At 42.5% G+C, this 17,670-nt stretch overlaps 1 protein-coding gene across 1 annotated transcript in view; it reads left to right on the forward strand.

The window, feature by feature from the left end:
- Window positions 1-17,670, forward strand: part of FOXN1 (forkhead box N1) — an 83,458-nt gene that overhangs the window by 55,096 nt on the left and 10,692 nt on the right. Inside the window, exon 6 of the mRNA XM_073667850.1 lies at window positions 15,331-15,461. Coding sequence (XP_073523951.1) covers window positions 15,331-15,461 — 131 coding nt within the window. The remainder of the gene's footprint in view (window positions 1-15,330; window positions 15,462-17,670) is intronic.

Below are 17,670 nucleotides of genomic sequence, written 5' to 3' on the forward strand. Positions count from 1 at the left end.
GGAAGTCCTTTTTAAGTCTTAAAGGGGTTGTCTGGCCTTAAGCTACAAATCTGCTGTTACTCTATGTGACTGCAGACTTGTGAATCCTCGCAGCGCCTGCACTGCGCACTGTTAGGATTCTCTGGCGTCGGGAGTACAAGTATGCAATTTGCATACTTTTGGCTACATTCTGATTAGACGTATCCGACCTCTCTCAATGAAAGTGTCTAGTCGGCATGTGACCACATGTCTACAAATCACATATTTGCAGTCACGCACCCACTGCCGATACTGGAGAATCCTCAAGTATGCAGTCAAATGAAGTGACTGCAGACTTTTAGCCTAACGTCGACATCCCCCTTTAAATCTCTCCTGACAACCCCATGTTTGGCCAAGCGTTCCTGTGAACTCTATGAGAGACCCATTGAATGATTCCTCTGGCAGCGGCTTATTTCCAGTGAGAACAAAAGGATCTTCCATTGCTATTATAATGGGTAGACGCTTCTCTCGATGGACATCATTTGTTGGGGAATAGCTGGGATGCCCACGTACATATTAGACTAACGGCCGATCTCACTGATATTGCTCGCTTTAGTCAAATATGTATATGTATCTTTAGGCTCTTATCACATGTCATCATGAAGGCACAGTCGGCAAGTGTGGTGGGAGAGCTCCTGACGCATATGCTGAACAAAGCCAGGTCACAATTCATATGACATATGCCAAAAGGGTGGCTTACGGGCCTCGATCAAGGTGGTATGCATCAACATATCTTTAGTCTTACCATATAAGAAAGCGGTGATAACCATAATAAAATGTTCTCTTTTTTAAAATTGTGACAAATGAATAACACATGCCACTGTGGGCTACAAAGAGGCACAGATCGGAGCCTTCCATTTGAGAATACTCCCGATTAGAGATGAGCGAACCCGAAGTACAAACGCCAAACACAGACTTCTCCTGTAAGTCCATTGCAATGTTCAGAGATCCGGGGGAAGTCCATGAGAGATAGAATTTTCCAGCCAAAAGATCAAGTCTCCATTGTTTTCAATGTGGTTCGGGTCCTGGTTCAAGTTCTGGTACAGAACCAAACTTTGGAATAAAGTTTGGGTCGGATACCAGAGCCCGAACTTCCACAGGTCCACTCATCCCTACTCCCAATATATACAACCCCTGGCAAAAATTATGGAATCACCGGGCTCTGAGCATGTTCATTCAGTTGTTTAATGCTGTTGAAAAAAAGCAGATCACAGAGATGGCACAAAACTAAAGTCATTTCAAATGGCAACTTTAGGGCTTTAAGAAACACTAAAAGAAATCAAGATAAAAAATGTGGTACTCAGTAAGGGTAATTTTTTTCAGACCAAGCAGAGGGAAAAAATTATGGAATCATAATAAGTTTTGTCCCATGTTTGTGATCTGCTTTCTTTCAACAACATTAAACAACTGAATGAACATCCTCCGAGCCCGGTGATTCCATAATTTTTGCCAGAGGTTGTATCTCCAATGTGAAGTTCTGAGAAAATCTTATTGGAGTATAAGTGGTTAGTAGAAAAAAATATACATTTATTTATATTTCAAAGTAAATCAAGCATTAATCTCTGAGTAGTTAATAAAATGTACTCAGCGTGGCATCTTGAGACGTCAGGACATCCCTGTTGGGTGAGGCTTCATTATCATGTATTTCTTCTGTAAGCCGCGTGCATTCTAATCACTTCTTATTTATATAAGATTTCTCCCAGCCCACCGGCTGTCATCCTGTTCCAGGTACCGGGCTCAGCATTGTAGGTGTCCTAAAGTCAGAATTGCTAAAATCATATTTCATAATAGTGAAAAAGCAGAGGAGCCGCCTCCCTGCCCACTGTCAGGTGCCAGCTTTACTACTGCACGTTGGCATAACTCATTGTAGAAGCTGTAGCAAACAAGAAAGTGCCCGAGGCTGGAGCATAACATGGATGCGCTGTAACATGCAGAAATCTAATATTTCTAATATCAATCCACCTGTAGACTGGCAGCCTGACAAGCTGTCACTAGTGCATCCCCCAGTCTTACAACCCTAGGGGACAATTCTAAAATATTGTACTAGGTTACCACGTTGCAAGGTGCATATTGTGCAACCTCATGTACTGGGAAACTGTCTGCTGTGAACACGGATATTTAACATTCATGGAAAACAAGTACAACATTTAGATTATTAGGTTTTTATTTCTGTGAACAGTTTTTACCACTTAATGTCAAGTCAGATAACATAATGTTTCAGGGAAAAAGCCACAGAGCAGCAAAAAAGAAAAAACAAAAGTCAATCATATTCTGGCTATAGATACACTAGAGCTACCAGCCTCGGATTATACTCTGCATGGTTGTGATCCAACTTCTAACAATAAGGTAGAATTAAAAAAAAGTAGACATCATTGGAGGCATTTTTTATGTAAAGGGGCTGTCCAGTTCTTTCATACCGATTGTCTACTCTAAGGGCAGGTGCAGACAACCGTGTATTCTCTCATCTGAGAAAATCGGGCCGATTACGCAAATCACACTCTGATCAAGCTCTGAACAGAGTGTTGGCATAGTGTGATCTGATTCTCGCGGATGAGGAGAAGATGGAGAAAAAAAATTCTCCATCTCCATTCTTTCAGTCTGTGGAAATCTGACTGCACTCAGAAGTCATCCGAGTGCAGTCCGATGTTTTCAACAGACTCATTGACTTGCAAGGCTGAGTGTGATCCGAACATTGGATCAAACTCAGGAATGCAGCGATTTGTTTTCCTTGGATCGGCTTGGTCTGAGGAAAATATTTGACGTGCTTAGCCCCAAAAAATAACATTGGTCTGAGTGCAATCCAATGTTTTGTCAGATCTCACTAGGACCAAAAATGTGCATGATCCCATAAGATATGTCATCAATATCAGACACCCCCGCCGATCAGCTGTTCCTGAATGTGCAGAGCTATACAGCAAAGTTTCGTCAACTGTATAGTGGCCACAGCCAGACATTGCACATCTGGCCCTATTCAAATGAACAATGGGTGAATCTGCAGTACCCTGCTGTGACCACTATAAAATTGACGGAGCTGTGCTGTTACGCTCCGCAACTGATCACATCCGATTGATGTCAGCACGGCAGGGGTGCCGGGTATTTCATCTCCACCGATCTCATATTGATGACCTATTCTAAGGATAGACAATCAGTATAAGGCCGGGGTCCCACTACCGTATGGAATCCGATGCGAAAGTATCGGATGCGATATGCTAATGACATGGGTGCATGCGATCCGAATCCAGCATGCAATCACAGCATGCTGCAATTTTTTTTCAGTCCAATCACAATCCGATCAGAGCAGGAAAAAAACGCCGCTGAGCACACACTCATAGGATTACATTGGCACGAATGCAATCCGAATTTTTATCGGATTGCATTCGTCCGATTTAATCGCAAGTGAGAGCGAGCCTTAAAAGTACTGGACTACCCTATACATATATTTTTTCCTAAAAATAATTCTTGTAATAGAGTGTCATTAATATTATTACACCAACTGGCTTTTACAGCCTCTAGATATCACTGTACATAACTGGCTGCAGAATGAATTATCTGTGAATCAGTCAGTGAGCACATCTGAGTCTGTAACAAGAATTTCTTTTCTCCTAAATCATATTCTAAGAAGATTTATGACCACATTAAAGTTCACCTGGTTATAAATCACCTTAGAAATTTTCCAGGTGAGGACAGGTAAGAGTTATAGACAGTGTTCCCTCTATGCTGAGCAACAGGGGCGGACATACCACTGGTGCAATCTGTGCAGCCACACAGGGGCCGGAATGCTAAAGGGGGCCAACAACTCCTCCGAAGCAGGTGGAATTGTGCTTTATGATGAGCTGTTAGACTGCGAAGGGACCATACATTGTTCCTGACCCGGGGTCTCTTCTGTCGTTGTCCGACAGTGTTCAGCGATATTGAAAGGAAAGAGTTAAGACAACATACTAATGAGCTGAACGAGCCCAATTACAGATATACCTGTTTGCAGAGTTTTTTGCCATACCAGCAAAGTGAATGAGATTTCTGAAATCTCATGGACATGCCGCTTATTTTCTCCTTTCAAATTTGAACCATCAAAGAAAGCGTATATCAATTGTTTCAGCATTTTTCACTCATTTAAACGAATGGGAAAAAAATAAGTAAAACACATAAAAAATGCACGCAAAAATATGTTAAAAACATTGATATTTTACGCAGCATTACTGTCAACAGAAAAATCTGCTGCAAATACTGATTGTCTGCACAGTGCCTTTGCCTTTAGTAGTTTTGGCATCGATCAATCTATAAAATCTGAGTGACAAGCCCTGAGTAAGCTGTAATGGCAGCTATACTTGTTGTCACTCACGTCTACTAGTGGTAGACTGATAGACCTAAAATATCCCTAAATAGTATTTAACTAATTTTATTCCAAAGAACTTAGGGCGGATTCATTATTGCGTTTGTTCCTTTTTTTGTCTAGTTTTTGGTGTTTTTCAACTGTTTTTTCATTTACCCCTCTGTGCCTTTTTGAAAGTATAAAGTGTTGAACTGTTTTTTTTTATGTTGGTCATTGTAGGCCTGGTTTGGGGTTTCCAGGTGTTTTCTGATGATTCATCAATTGCAGTTTTCTAAAAAAAAAAAAGTTGCAACATTTTTGTGTTAATGTTGTCCATTCCACCCCTGAAGTGCTTTTATGCATACCTGAAATTTTTACTCCAATTTTGTGACACTTTTAACTGGACATGTGACTTTTTGTGCAAAAAAAAAAAGTCACAAAGGTTAAGGGTAAAAATGAAGCATTTTTTATTTTGTACAAAATTCATGAATAATCTGCTCAGTTCTGAAGAATTTGGCATAAAAAAAGTTAATGAATACTACAAGACAAAAAAAAAGTGACTTGAAAGGGTTTTTTTCCAGGACTTTGCTTATTTTCTGCTACGGGGCTAAGAGCTTATGTGGCACCCCAGGGGTCTGGTTTTCCACAGTAATGTAATGTTATGTCTGAGAGCAGGTGGGAGGTCCTTTGGTCAGGGATCCTGTGCATGCCACACCTCCTGCCCAGTCTTGGGAGGGGAAGAACTTCCCCTGTATAAACCCGGGGCTGAGGCAGGGTGAGTCAGACAAGGAGAGTGGAGACAAGAAGCAGCATAGGAAACAGCAGAGTTACAAGGAGTCAGGGGCTGGCAGCTGCAGAGCTCGCCCTGACTAAGAAGATTCTTTACCGGACCCGGAGTCCGAGGCTGTGGGGACTAATTCCTACCCAGCAGCAGAATCCGTCAGGCAGGGGATTTCAGGTCCTCTGGCCCAGAAGCCCGAAGGCACGGTCACACGCGTGGGACCAGCACCGCCATCGTGGAGCGGAAGCCATTAGAAGGCCCCGAGTCACCGGCCATACGGGTGAGCACCACACGGTACACTCAGGGACGTGGGCTACTTACATCAGCTTCTAGCAAGGTAGCCAGAAGAGTACAGTCAGTTTGGGAGGCCTACAACTACGCCTGGCCAGGGGAGATCCCATCTGCTCAAAGACTGACCAGGCCCCGTTTGCTAGCAAGTACTCCGGGAGGGTCTGTCGTTGTTACCAGTAAAGACCCTGAACTACACCGTACCGTCTCTGAGTGGTTCCTGCTACCCCCATCATCCACGTCGGCTGCCCTGAGGCCATACCCCTCCCGTTGGGGGTTATACTATCACGCTGCACAATCCTACCACCGGCCTCAGCGGTCTGCCCTGCAGCAGCAGCTTCCTGGCTGCACTCAACGGGTGGCGTAGTCATGAACTATTTACTACTAATAGACTGCCGTCTAGTTTCACTCCCTGGGCACGGACCGGGTCACCGCCACGAGACTACAACCCTCCACTGATCCGGCTCCGGGTAGGCTCCCGCGTGCGCAACGCAGCGCGACACAGGCCCAGGGGCGCGTCAACTTTGGCGGGAATCTTCACAGATGGCGGGAATCTTCACCACTGGTAAGTTTGAAAAGTCTCTTTTTCAGGCACGCAGTACCCGGTGGTTGCGGGCACGAGATCCTGCCGACTACGCCAAAGTTGACGCGCCCCTGGGCCTGTGTCGCGCTGCGTTGCGCACGCGGGAGCCTACCCGGAGCCGGATCAGTGGAGGGCTGTAGTCTCGTGGCGGTGACCCGGTCCGTGCCCAGGGAGTCAAACTAGACGGCAGTCTATTAGTAGTAAATAGTTCATGACTACGCCACCCGTTGAGTGCAGCCAGGAAGCTGCTGCTGCAGGGCAGACCGCTGAGGCCGGTGGTAGGATTGTGCAGCGTGATAGTATAACCCCCAACGGGAGGGGTATGGCCTCAGGGCAGCCGACGTGGATGATGGGGGTAGCAGGAACCACTCAGAGACGGTACGGTGTAGCTCAGGGTCTTTACTGGTAACAACGACAGACCCTCCCGGAGTACTTGCTAGCAAACGGGGCCTGGTCAGTCTTTGAGCAGATGGGATCTCCCCTGGCCAGGCGTAGTTGTAGGCCTCCCAAACTGACTGTACTCTTCTGGCTACCTTGCTAGAAGCTGATGTAAGTAGCCCACGTCCCTGAGTGTACCGTGTGGTGCTCACCCGTATGGCCGGTGACTCGGGGCCTTCTAATGGCTTCCGCTCCACGATGGCGGTGCTGGTCCCACGCGTGTGACCGTGCCTTCGGGCTTCTGGGCCAGAGGACCTGAAATCCCCTGCCTGACGGATTCTGCTGCTGGGTAGGAATTAGTCCCCACAGCCTCGGACTCCGGGTCCGGTAAAGAATCTTCTTAGTCAGGGCGAGCTCTGCAGCTGCCAGCCCCTGACTCCTTGTAACTCTGCTGTTTCCTATGCTGCTTCTTGTCTCCACTCTCCTTGTCTGACTCACCCTGCCTCAGCCCCGGGTTTATACAGGGGAAGTTCTTCCCCTCCCAAGACTGGGCAGGAGGTGTGGCATGCACAGGATCCCTGACCAAAGGACCTCCCACCTGCTCTCAGACATAACATTACATTACTGTGGAAAACCAGACCCCTGGGGTGCCACACTTACAGCAGGTAGTTGCGAACTGTGCTGATCTCTCCTGGCACAAGTGGCCATGGATCACTCTTGCTGATGATTTTGTGGCTCCGATGACGTCACGTTGACCGAGCAGCTTCTTTTCACTCTGCTGTGTTGATCCGGCATCTATGCCATGGGGCGATGGGGCATCTATGCCGATGTCATGCTTGATTGACAGCCAGCTCCGCGCTACCTAACTGTGGGGAGTCGACCGTCGATCTGCACGATATCAGCAGTGACGCCCTGTTGACAGAGCAGCCCAGAAGAAGATGAGCTGCTCTGTTAGGCTATGTTCACACATGTTGAGTTTTTCAGCGTTTTTTGCTGCAGATTTTTATGCAGATTTTCAGCTGCGTTTTGCAGTACCAGCAAAGTCTATGAGAAACCAGAATTCTCTGTTCACACATCATGGTTTTTTGTTGTTGCGTATTTTGTGCCTTGGTTGGGTTTTTGGAAAATAGAGCATGTCACTTGTTTCAGTGGTTTTTTTTCAGTGTTTTTTCACCCATAGGAAGTAATGGGTGGTGAAAAAAACGCTGAAGAAACGCATCCAAAATGCAGCAAAATTTGCATCAGCGTTTTTTCAACATTTTTGATGGCAAAATATAATGGGGTTCTTTTTTTTTCACAGAACTTTATGTACCTGCATAAATAGAGACAGAAGTACAGTGAAAAAAACACTGAAAAAAACGCACCAAAAAGGCAGCAAAACCTGTGTTTTTGACACAGCTGATTTCCTGCCAGGGATTAGGTTTTGCACAGATTTGTGACGCTGAAAAACCCAACATGTGTGAACATAGCTTTAATGTAAGGTCAAATGAAGCAGCAAAATCGCAGGCAGAAGTGGTTTGTGACCACTCAGAGCTGGCAGAGATCAGCGCCAGGCAGAACAGACAGGTCGCTAGTAGAGATGGGCGAACCCAAACTTACAAGTTCGGCATTCGTACCGAATAGTTATTGTTTGGTGCTAAATGCCGAACAAGAACTTCCCCGGAAGAGAGAGAGACAGAGAACCCAAACTTCCACTGGTCCGCTCACTCATCCCTAGTCGTTAGCAATCACCTGCCTATAAGATCTTTGCCCCGTAGCAAAAAATAAGCAAAGTCCCAGATAACCTCTTTAAAAAAATGCAAATAATTAATCAGGACCTTTATTTTGTACCTGAGCATAAGAAAAATTAATCCGATCTGGGCCATAGGGCTGATGGATCCATATTTTTTTAGGATTTATTATGCATAATACAAATTTCGGGGAATCCAATGCCAGAATGGGCAGTACTGAATATAGGGCTTTTTTCTTTGCCCTACCGCCTGTAGTGCGGGAAGTATATATAAAATGCAATTTCCTTAAATGTGTCCCAATCAAGTATAAAAAAAAAACATTACTTACTACATGTGTTTGGCAAGACTACATACAAGATAATAAAATGTTTTGTCTGATTTCTATTTTAAGGATTGCGTGTGCTATCAAGTCTGTGCATTGCTTCTTTCAATGAAGGATCGAAATAGGGCAAACCAATGAGACATGTCTCGTGACTAATAACCTAAATGATTCATCATTACATGTTTCAGATTTGTTTGGTATGTTTCTATAAAATAGAGAAAGAGATTATAGACCTGTTTTGGAGTAAAAGTATTTTGAATGTCTAAGTGAGATTAAAGTAATTCTCTTACATGTCACCATAGTCCTCTACAGACCAAGGAACAGAAGATTAGTGTTTCTTGTAGACCTTGTTTATGTAACTTTCTTACCAAACAATGAGGTGTGTGTCCAAACAATGCTAAATATCTTTATTATGTATAACCTAGGCTTCTTATATGAATAAGTTGGCTATCACTATGGATAAGGATGGAGAAAAAAATGTGGATGCAGGCACCATACCAAAAATTAAAATATCTATCACTCATCTGTTTTGGAAATTTGCCCCCTATAACAACGGTATAGGTGGATTTTTCTTTTGTTTTATATATGAATTATTTGCTTTGACGTTAAATTACTCTTCGAAGACATTAAATCCTCATGTTTTCACACTATACATTGGACCCAGGTGCACATATCTGCAGGTGGTTCAGGTCTCAAGTACAACATATGTGATTAATGACCGTGAAAGTGTCGTCTTCTTAGGTGCAGACATATAAATGATGCTGTGTCTAAGTACATGTCTAACATCATTATCACTCTCGATAATATACGTGGAAAGGGTGTCAGGAAGGCTACGAGAGAACAATATGGTATTATTCTGGGGTTGCATGTAGCATAAAATAATGAGACATGTATAAGATGGAAACTTTGTAGGAAATATACCACTGAATATATTTTGAAAATTTAAGTATGATGATGATTGAAGCTTATGAATTATAATCAAATGGGAACAACAGAAAATATATTTTGTGCCAAGTGTGACCACAATCTTTGCACCCTCTAATACTATCCTCTGCTGAGTATGGTTGGCTTTACCCGACTAAGGACTGTCTGGTGTAAATATGTTGACGGCAGCCCTGATCATGAAATCCATAATAGTCATTGAAGAAGTACTCCTCCTCCCATCAAAGTTGTTATCCTCTTAATATATTGCAGTCATCATATTATATAGCACTGTGTACTTACAATTGCTCTTTTTGACTTTCTACCCAGTAAATTGTTTTCTTTTCTTTGCTGTATGTAGAATCAGTAAGTCTCTTGTCCCTGCATTTATCATTCCCCTTTGTTTTTGTTTTTTTTTGGGGGGGGGGGTTTCCTTTCACATTCTGCACTGGTATTGTCTACTTACGTCCATGAACGTCAGACCCCCATTTTCTACTCTTCAGACTCCATCTTGAATTTCAGATTTCACTCTGCTTCTTTTTTCCACTGTGCTCTTCTATCAGCCACTTAAAGAAGCACTCCTCCTCCTCCCATCAAAATCTTCAATCCTCTTAATATATTGCAGTCATCATATTATACAGCACTGTGTACTTACAATTGCTCATTTTACCTTTCTACCCAATAAATTCTTCTCTTTTCTCTGCTCTATGTAGAAATAAGAAGTTTATTTTCTCTGTATTTATCAGTCCCCTCTTCAACTCCTGACCCAGCTGCTCCGCTCCTCCCCCTGCCAGGAACTTTTGCAGTGACTTATGACTCATGCAGGGAAAAGAGACTTCCTGTTTCTACATGGAGCTTAGAAGGATTCAGCTCGTCAGTTTTTAATCATGTGATGTCATAGACCTAATGGAAAAGGGAAGAATTAACTGGGTAGAAAGGTAAAATGAGCAATTGTATGTACACAGTGCTGTATAATATGATGACTGCAATATATTAAGAGGATAAACACTTTTATGGGAGGAGGAGTGCTTCTTTAAACTAATACATACTAAATTGTGTGTTCCTGAAGGACTAAGATGCCCACGACCTACCTTACTTAGGATTCATGATGACTTATGAGGTGTTTTTTTTAGTTTTTACTAAATGCCGGGGATGTAACTAGAATTCAAAGGATCCCATAGCAAAGTCAGGAATGGGGTCTTCACTGATTGGTTGATAGTAAACAACATAAGGACACAATTTGTTACCCAAGAAAAGGACCAATGCTCCCACATGGCCACAACCTCATCCTCTAGGCACCATATTAGCTCCTACAGCTGCTTTGACTTTAGTTACACAAATGGCCTATGCCAGAGGCTTAATCTAAAACTTTTGAGCTCTGGTGCAATTTCTGTAACAGGACCCTCCACCCACCCGTACAATTTATAATACTGGTTTCTTCTTATGTGCCAGATTGAACCTATAGATCCCTAAGGCACAAGGAAGACGTCTGCTGAATAATAACACTTTAAAACTTAATGTCCTGTCCAATTCCTTAAACAGGCAGACTACATAGAAAGAAATCAAAGTCAATAATAAGTTGTTAATTAAAAAAAAGAATAAGCAAGTGGCAGCATGCAACTTAAATGGAATCTGTCAACAGGTCTTTGCTATTTTGAGAGCAGGATAATGTAGGGGCAGAGAACCTGATTCCAGTGATGTGTCACTTGCTCAGCAGCTTGCTGTACTTTCAATACATTCAGTGTTTTATCAGCAGTAGATTATCACTGCAGGACTAGGTTCCTTATGCCAGGCAGTCCAGCTAATCTCTGTAACCCCGCCCCATCCACTGATTGGATAATGTGTATACAGGATGCTGCCAATCAGGGGTATGGGCGGAGTTATACATTGCTTATCATTCAAGGAACTGCTACATCTACAGCAGAGAATTTTATCAAAACTTGACAAAGCAGTCCAGTAAGTAACACATTGCTGGAATCAGGCTTTCTGCCCCTATTCCATGCTGCTTTCAGATTACATAGCAAAAACCTGCTGTCAGACTCCATTTAAATTAGTTGGTGACCATTGGTCAATCCCTTATCAATGGCCCCAGGCTGCTCGATAAAGTATAAAAATAAATCTATATTTATCTTCTGGACGGCTCCGCTCTCAGACCTGTGTTCCTTGTTGGTTTACTGATGTCAACAATGCCACATGACTGCTGTAGCCAAGCAGAGGCACAGATCAGCTGCAACCTTCACATTTTTGAAAGAGCAGGAAAAACATTGTTCTTCTGCTTAGCAAAACTGTGAAGGCTGCAGCTGATCAGTGGCCACTGAGTGGCTGCAGCAGTCATGTGGCATTGTTTATGTCAGTACACCAGGGGTTATCGACATGTCTAAACGGTCCTGCAAATACCTGATGAAAGAGCAAAATGTTCTTTTTGTAGAGTACGATGATTTTTTGCATGCAAAAAATCATTGTTATCGGCAGCACATGTGCTGTCCATAATATGATGCTATATGGGTACAGAACAAACATATTACAAATCCAATGAATGTAGCGGTCATTTATCAGTGTGGACTGGTCTATCTGGATGAGCCATTACGTTTAAATGACCACTGTCATTTCAACACAGTTTGCACAAATCAATAATACAGGCTATAAGAAATTTTGTAATATATCTTATCAGAAAAATCTGCATCCTTCTCTTCTTATCAGCCACTGCTTCTCCTCCCCATGCCTCCTGAACTCATCATCCTCTCTGAAAAAAAACAGCTCACATCCATCTTGGTCAAAGCAACATGGATTGCCAGCTCCCAGAAGTATCAGTTTACAGCTCCTATTATACTCTATGGTGAGAGGAGAGAAGTGAGGCACACTCAGCACAATGAGCGACCATGAGGACACAGGCAGATCGTGCTGCAGCTCCTAACCAATTGAATCTACTTCTGTTCTGGATTCACAGCCACACAGCTCAGTATTGCTGTATAATGTCTTCCATGCTACTTCTTTGTGCTACAACAAAAGAAGAGCAGGACCCCATCACTCAATGTGTACTGTATAGAGGAGACATCATAGCAGTTAGTCTCTACCCACTAGCTCAGGGAGAAGTGAAAATTAGACATAGAGCCTGTAGAGGGGAAAACTGTTAAAAAATGCTCGATACTAGTCATATAATGGCTAGAAATTGTGTTATTCCTCATGTACACACACAACAGCCTATTCTTAAAAGTTTCCTAAAATGACAAGTACTCTTGAAACAATATTTTCCTGGCCTGATCTAATTGTGCACTTGCATAACCTTATGGAGTTGAGCGTCAGTAATGTTACTGGTGGAACCTTTTATATTGTAAATACACAATGGTATAATGAAATTGACTTTGAAATGTCTTAATAAAATCTAATAAACCTAGCTTTAATATAGAATAAAAGTACCTGAGTGGAAAAACTCACTGAAAATCATTCCAGAGCCATTTAATTGGTCTCATATTCCCTCCCTTAATAAACCTACAGCCTATGTCTGCACTTTGAAGTTTGATTTCCTGACGGTAACTAATCATCGGTTATATAAAAAGATAATCTCCGGCCATCATTTGCCTTCATCTCCCGTGTCCACACCTTCCTATATACTTTCAAGATGAACTTAGCTGGTCAGCAGTTTAGGGTTTCAAAGGAATACTAAAAGTAGAAATGAATGAAAAAAGTAAGCATGTCTGGCTGTCTTCATGTTATTGATACAGTTTTCTAGAAATGCGGCAGAGAACATACAGGCTAATTTTCTACCAATTTCGAATATTTTCAGAGTGAATGACTTTCCAGTCTGCAGGCTGTGTAACGTAGGCACAGAGATCCTGATTCGAGCACTGCATCACTTACTCTGTTTCTTGCTGAATCACTGTTATATCTTCTGAAGCTCTGCAAATCCTCATGAGCAGTATTCACACATCATTGCCTCAATGCATTTTTTTGCAGTAATCACGGTACAAATCGTTGATCGGCCAAGTCTGAGGTCCAGAGCACTCTGGAAGAGGTTTTCATCTAGGATATCTCTGTACTTGGCCGCATTCATGTTTCCTTCAATTGCAACCGGTCATCCTGTCCCTGCAGCTGAAAAACACCCCCATAGCATGATGCTGCCACCACGTTTCACTCTTGGGATTGTATTGGGCAGGTGATGAGCAGTGCCTGGCTTGCTCCACGCATACTGCTTAGAATTATCACCAAAAAGTTCTATCTTTGTCTCATCAGACCAGAGAATCTTATTTCTCATAGTCTCGGAGTCCTTCATGTGTTTTTGAGCAAACTCTATGCGGGCTTTCATATGTCTTGTACTGAGGAGAGGCTTCCGTCGGGCCACTCTGCCATAAAGGCCCGACTGGTGGAGGGCTGCAGTGATAGTTGACTTTGTGGAACTTTCTCCCATCTCCCTACTGCATCTCTGGAACTCAGCCACAGTGATCTTGGGGTTCTTCTTTACCTCTCTCTCACCAGGGCTCTTCTCCCACAATTGCTCAGTTTGTCCGGACGGCCAGGTCTAGGAAGACTTCTGGTGGTCCCAAACTTCTTCCATTTAAGGATTATGGAGGCCACTGTGCTCTTGGGAACCTTGAGTACTGCATAAATTCTTTTGTAACCTTGGCCAGATCTGTGCCTTGCCACAATTCTGTCTCTGAGCTCCTTGGGCAGTTCCTTTGAGCTCATGATTCTCATTTGGTCTGACATGCACTGTGAGCTGTGAGGTCTTACATAAACAGGTGTGTGCCTTTCCAAATCAAGTCATATCAGTTTAATTAAACACAGCTGGACTCCAACAGAGAAGTAGAACCATTTCAAGGAGAATCACAAGGAAATGGACAGCATGTGACTTAAATATGAGTGTCTGAGCAAAGGGTCTGAATACTTATGACCATGTGATAGTTCAGTTTTTCTTTTTTAATAAATTTGCAAAAATTTCTACATTTCTGTGTTTTTCAGTCAAGGTGGGGTGCAGAGTGTACATTAATGAGAAAAAATATATATTTTTTTAGAATGTACCAAATAGCTGCAATGAAACAAAGAGTAAAAAATGTAAAGGGGTCAGAATACTTTCCTTACCCACTGTACATTTAGGTGACAGAGCTAGCATGTGAAAGAAGGTGCTCTTGTCAGATGAGACCAAAGCAGAACACCTTTTGGGCTAAATGCAAAACACTATATGTGACAGAAAACTAACACTGCACATCACCCTGAAAACACCATCCCCACTTTCAAGCATGGTGGTGGCTTTTTTTCAGCAGCGACAGGGAAGCTGGTCATAGTTGATTTTAAGATGGATGGAGCTTAATTAAAGTCAATCCTTGAGGAAAACCTGTTTGAGGCTGCAAAAGACTTGAGACTGGGGCGTAGGCTCACCGTCCAGCTGGGCAATAACCCTACACATATTTCCAGAGCTATAATGGAATGGTTTAGATCAAAGCATGTTCATGTGTGTGAATGGCCCAGTCACAGTGCAGACCTAAAGATCATTGAGAATCTGTGGGAAGACTTGAAAATTGCTGTCACAGACGCTCTCCATCCAATCTCACTGAGCTAGTGCGAGTGTGCAAAGAAGAATGGGCAAACATTTCAGCCTCTAGATGTACAAAGCTGGTAGAGCCATACCCCAAAAGACTGCAGCAGTAAGTGCAGTGAAAGATGGTCCTACAAAGTATTGACTCAGGGGGCTGAATACAAATGCACGTTACAATTTCCAGATTTTTGTTTTTTAAATAATTAGAAAACCATGGATCATTTCCTTTACACTTTACAAATACTTGCTACTTTGTGTTGGTATATCACATAAAATCCAAATAAAATACATCTAAATTTCTGGATGTAACGTGAAACAGCATGGAAACGTTCACGGAGTATGAATACTTTTTCAAGACACTGTATATACAATATATGCATGTGACAATATGATGTACTGTCTTAGAATATTAGCTCTGTAAACTGTATTGTTGCAGGCACCTGCACTCACCATGCATTGCTTTCCTTTAGTTCTCCGCAGGAGGAAGCTATCCTGTGACATACATTTCTACATCCCATCATTACCCTTACCAAAGAATTGCACCCCAGGCTGGCATGGAATCCCAGCAACCCCTGTACCCAAAACCCATCTATTCCTACAGGTATCACATTTTTATTATAAATGCTATGTGTACAACACATGTGTGCAAATAAATAAATATAAACATATATTTACACTTTAACAACTGTTGTATTGCTGAAATGCATGAGCAATCAACAATGAAGCAACTTTACTTTGCTAAATTAGTGATTAAAAACTTCTAACATTTTGGGTCTACATCTGCTGTGCAGACTTATGGGTCTCCATGGTTACAGACTACAAACAAACCCTGTGTGTGGTCTGATTCTGCAGTCATCTGCGCTCTCTACCAAGCTCCGGAGAGTAGGACGGAGCAGATAGAAGGGAATGACGCATGGCTGCAGACTATATGCTGGAAAACAGAAGTTTGCTTAGAAACTACATTTTTTTTATCAAGACTATTCCCAATGTTAATTAATGGTTTTATTTTCGCATTTTGCACTGACTGAAAAACTCATCTTTATGTAAAAACTGAATGTTATTTTCTAACAATATTTTCAACACCAAACTTTAAAGTAAACCTCCACCTTTAAAGAGTACCCAAATGAAAAATGCAGAATTTATTTTTGATACAGAAATTTAGGTGAAGGACACAAATGTGTAACTTGTGTACCCTGGCCCATGGTAAGACAGACCTCCCTCTTTTCACATAGACCAATCACTTAAAAAGAACCAAAAGTGTTTTTTTGGGTTTACTTATTCCCACTGCTCTCCAGAATATTATGTTTTTTTGTTTTTATTTTAAATTCCTCCATACGGACCCAGAGATATAGGCCTTTTTATTTTGTGCTGATCTTTATGGGCTTTACCAAGGGGTTGTGGGTATTATGTAGAGTAGCCTAAAAACATGCCCCAGAGAATCTTGTGAACCTTGCCCCTTTGGAAAAGACGATAAAGATTTGCATTAATGAAAAGGTCCATATTTCTGGTGCTGGATGGTAGAATAAAAAATATAAAAACACCTATACTCAGGGGAGCAATAACTGGCTACTTTTGACTTGTTAAAAGGCCCCTTTTAAAGCTGTTGTTCACTATTGAATAACCACTTCTTAAATGCTAAAGTGCCCAAAGTAAAAAAAATAAATAAAAACACACATACCCTCCAGACAGTGATGCCGGTGCTCTGTCTCCCGGAGGTCACACTTCACATTGTTATGTCAGGTGAGTGCTGCAGTCCATCAACATCCATTGATGGACTGCAGCCTTCAAAGTTCCATCAGACAAAACAATTCTGTCTGATGGAAGTTTGAAGGCAGCAGCCGATCAGCCGCTGCTGATAGGCTGCAGCGTTCACCTGATAAACCAATGTCAACTGTGACCTCTGGGAGACAAAGAGTCGACATCGCTGGAACTGCGCCAGTCTGGGAGGTGAGTATATGTGTTTCTTATTTTATATGGACCACTTTAACATTTAAGAAGGGGTTATCCAGTAATGGAGACGGAGGGCCCCTTTAAGGAGGTCATAACTATTTTACCGCTTTAAGGAGGTCATAATAACTATTTTACTGCTTCTTTTTGAAGACTTCTATTTTTTGTCACTCCTCTGCTATGCCTTCTGGAAATGTATTAATAGTCAAAGGGATTGTACCTCAGGGTACAAGTCTGCAGTCACTCTATGTGACTGTAGACTTGTAAATCCTCACATTGTGCACTGCGTGCAATGAGGATTCTCCGGCGCCGGGAGTGTGTGACTGCAAGTATGTGATTTGCATACATGTGGTCACGTGCAGACTAGATTGGTGCGGCCTTGCTTATTGCAAGTGTACTGAGTGAGGACGGACACAGTCTAGTGGGAATGTGGCCAGAAGTAGGCAAATCACATACTTACAGACACATGAACGCCCGCTCATGGCCCTGGAGGATCCTCTCAGTGCGCAGTGTGCGAAATGTGAGGATCCACAAGTCTGCAGTCACATAGAATGACTGCAGCCTTGTAGCCTAAGTTTGGACAACCCGTTGAATGGAGCATGTCGCTACACAGCCTTACATCGCCCAATCAGTGCTGCCATTGTAGAGAAACACCCTAATGACTAGGTGAATGGTGACACCCAATTGTCAATTTATTCATACATTTCCAGGAGGAATAATAGAAGAACAGCACAATGCAGATTTCTAAGAAAAAAATGTTTCAGCATTGTCTTTTGTGTGAAATACAAGTATTTGTCAAAACAAGCATGTCAGGAGAAATGACAGCTCCTAAGAGAAGTGTTCTGTTCAATATTCATTGTTGC

The sequence above is a fragment of the Phyllobates terribilis genome, unplaced genomic scaffold, assembly GCF_046119375.1.
Source record: "Phyllobates terribilis strain yellow unplaced genomic scaffold, ASM4611937v1 Scaffold_2__4_contigs__length_985480577, whole genome shotgun sequence".
NCBI classification, from domain to species: domain Eukaryota; kingdom Metazoa; phylum Chordata; class Amphibia; order Anura; family Dendrobatidae; genus Phyllobates; species Phyllobates terribilis.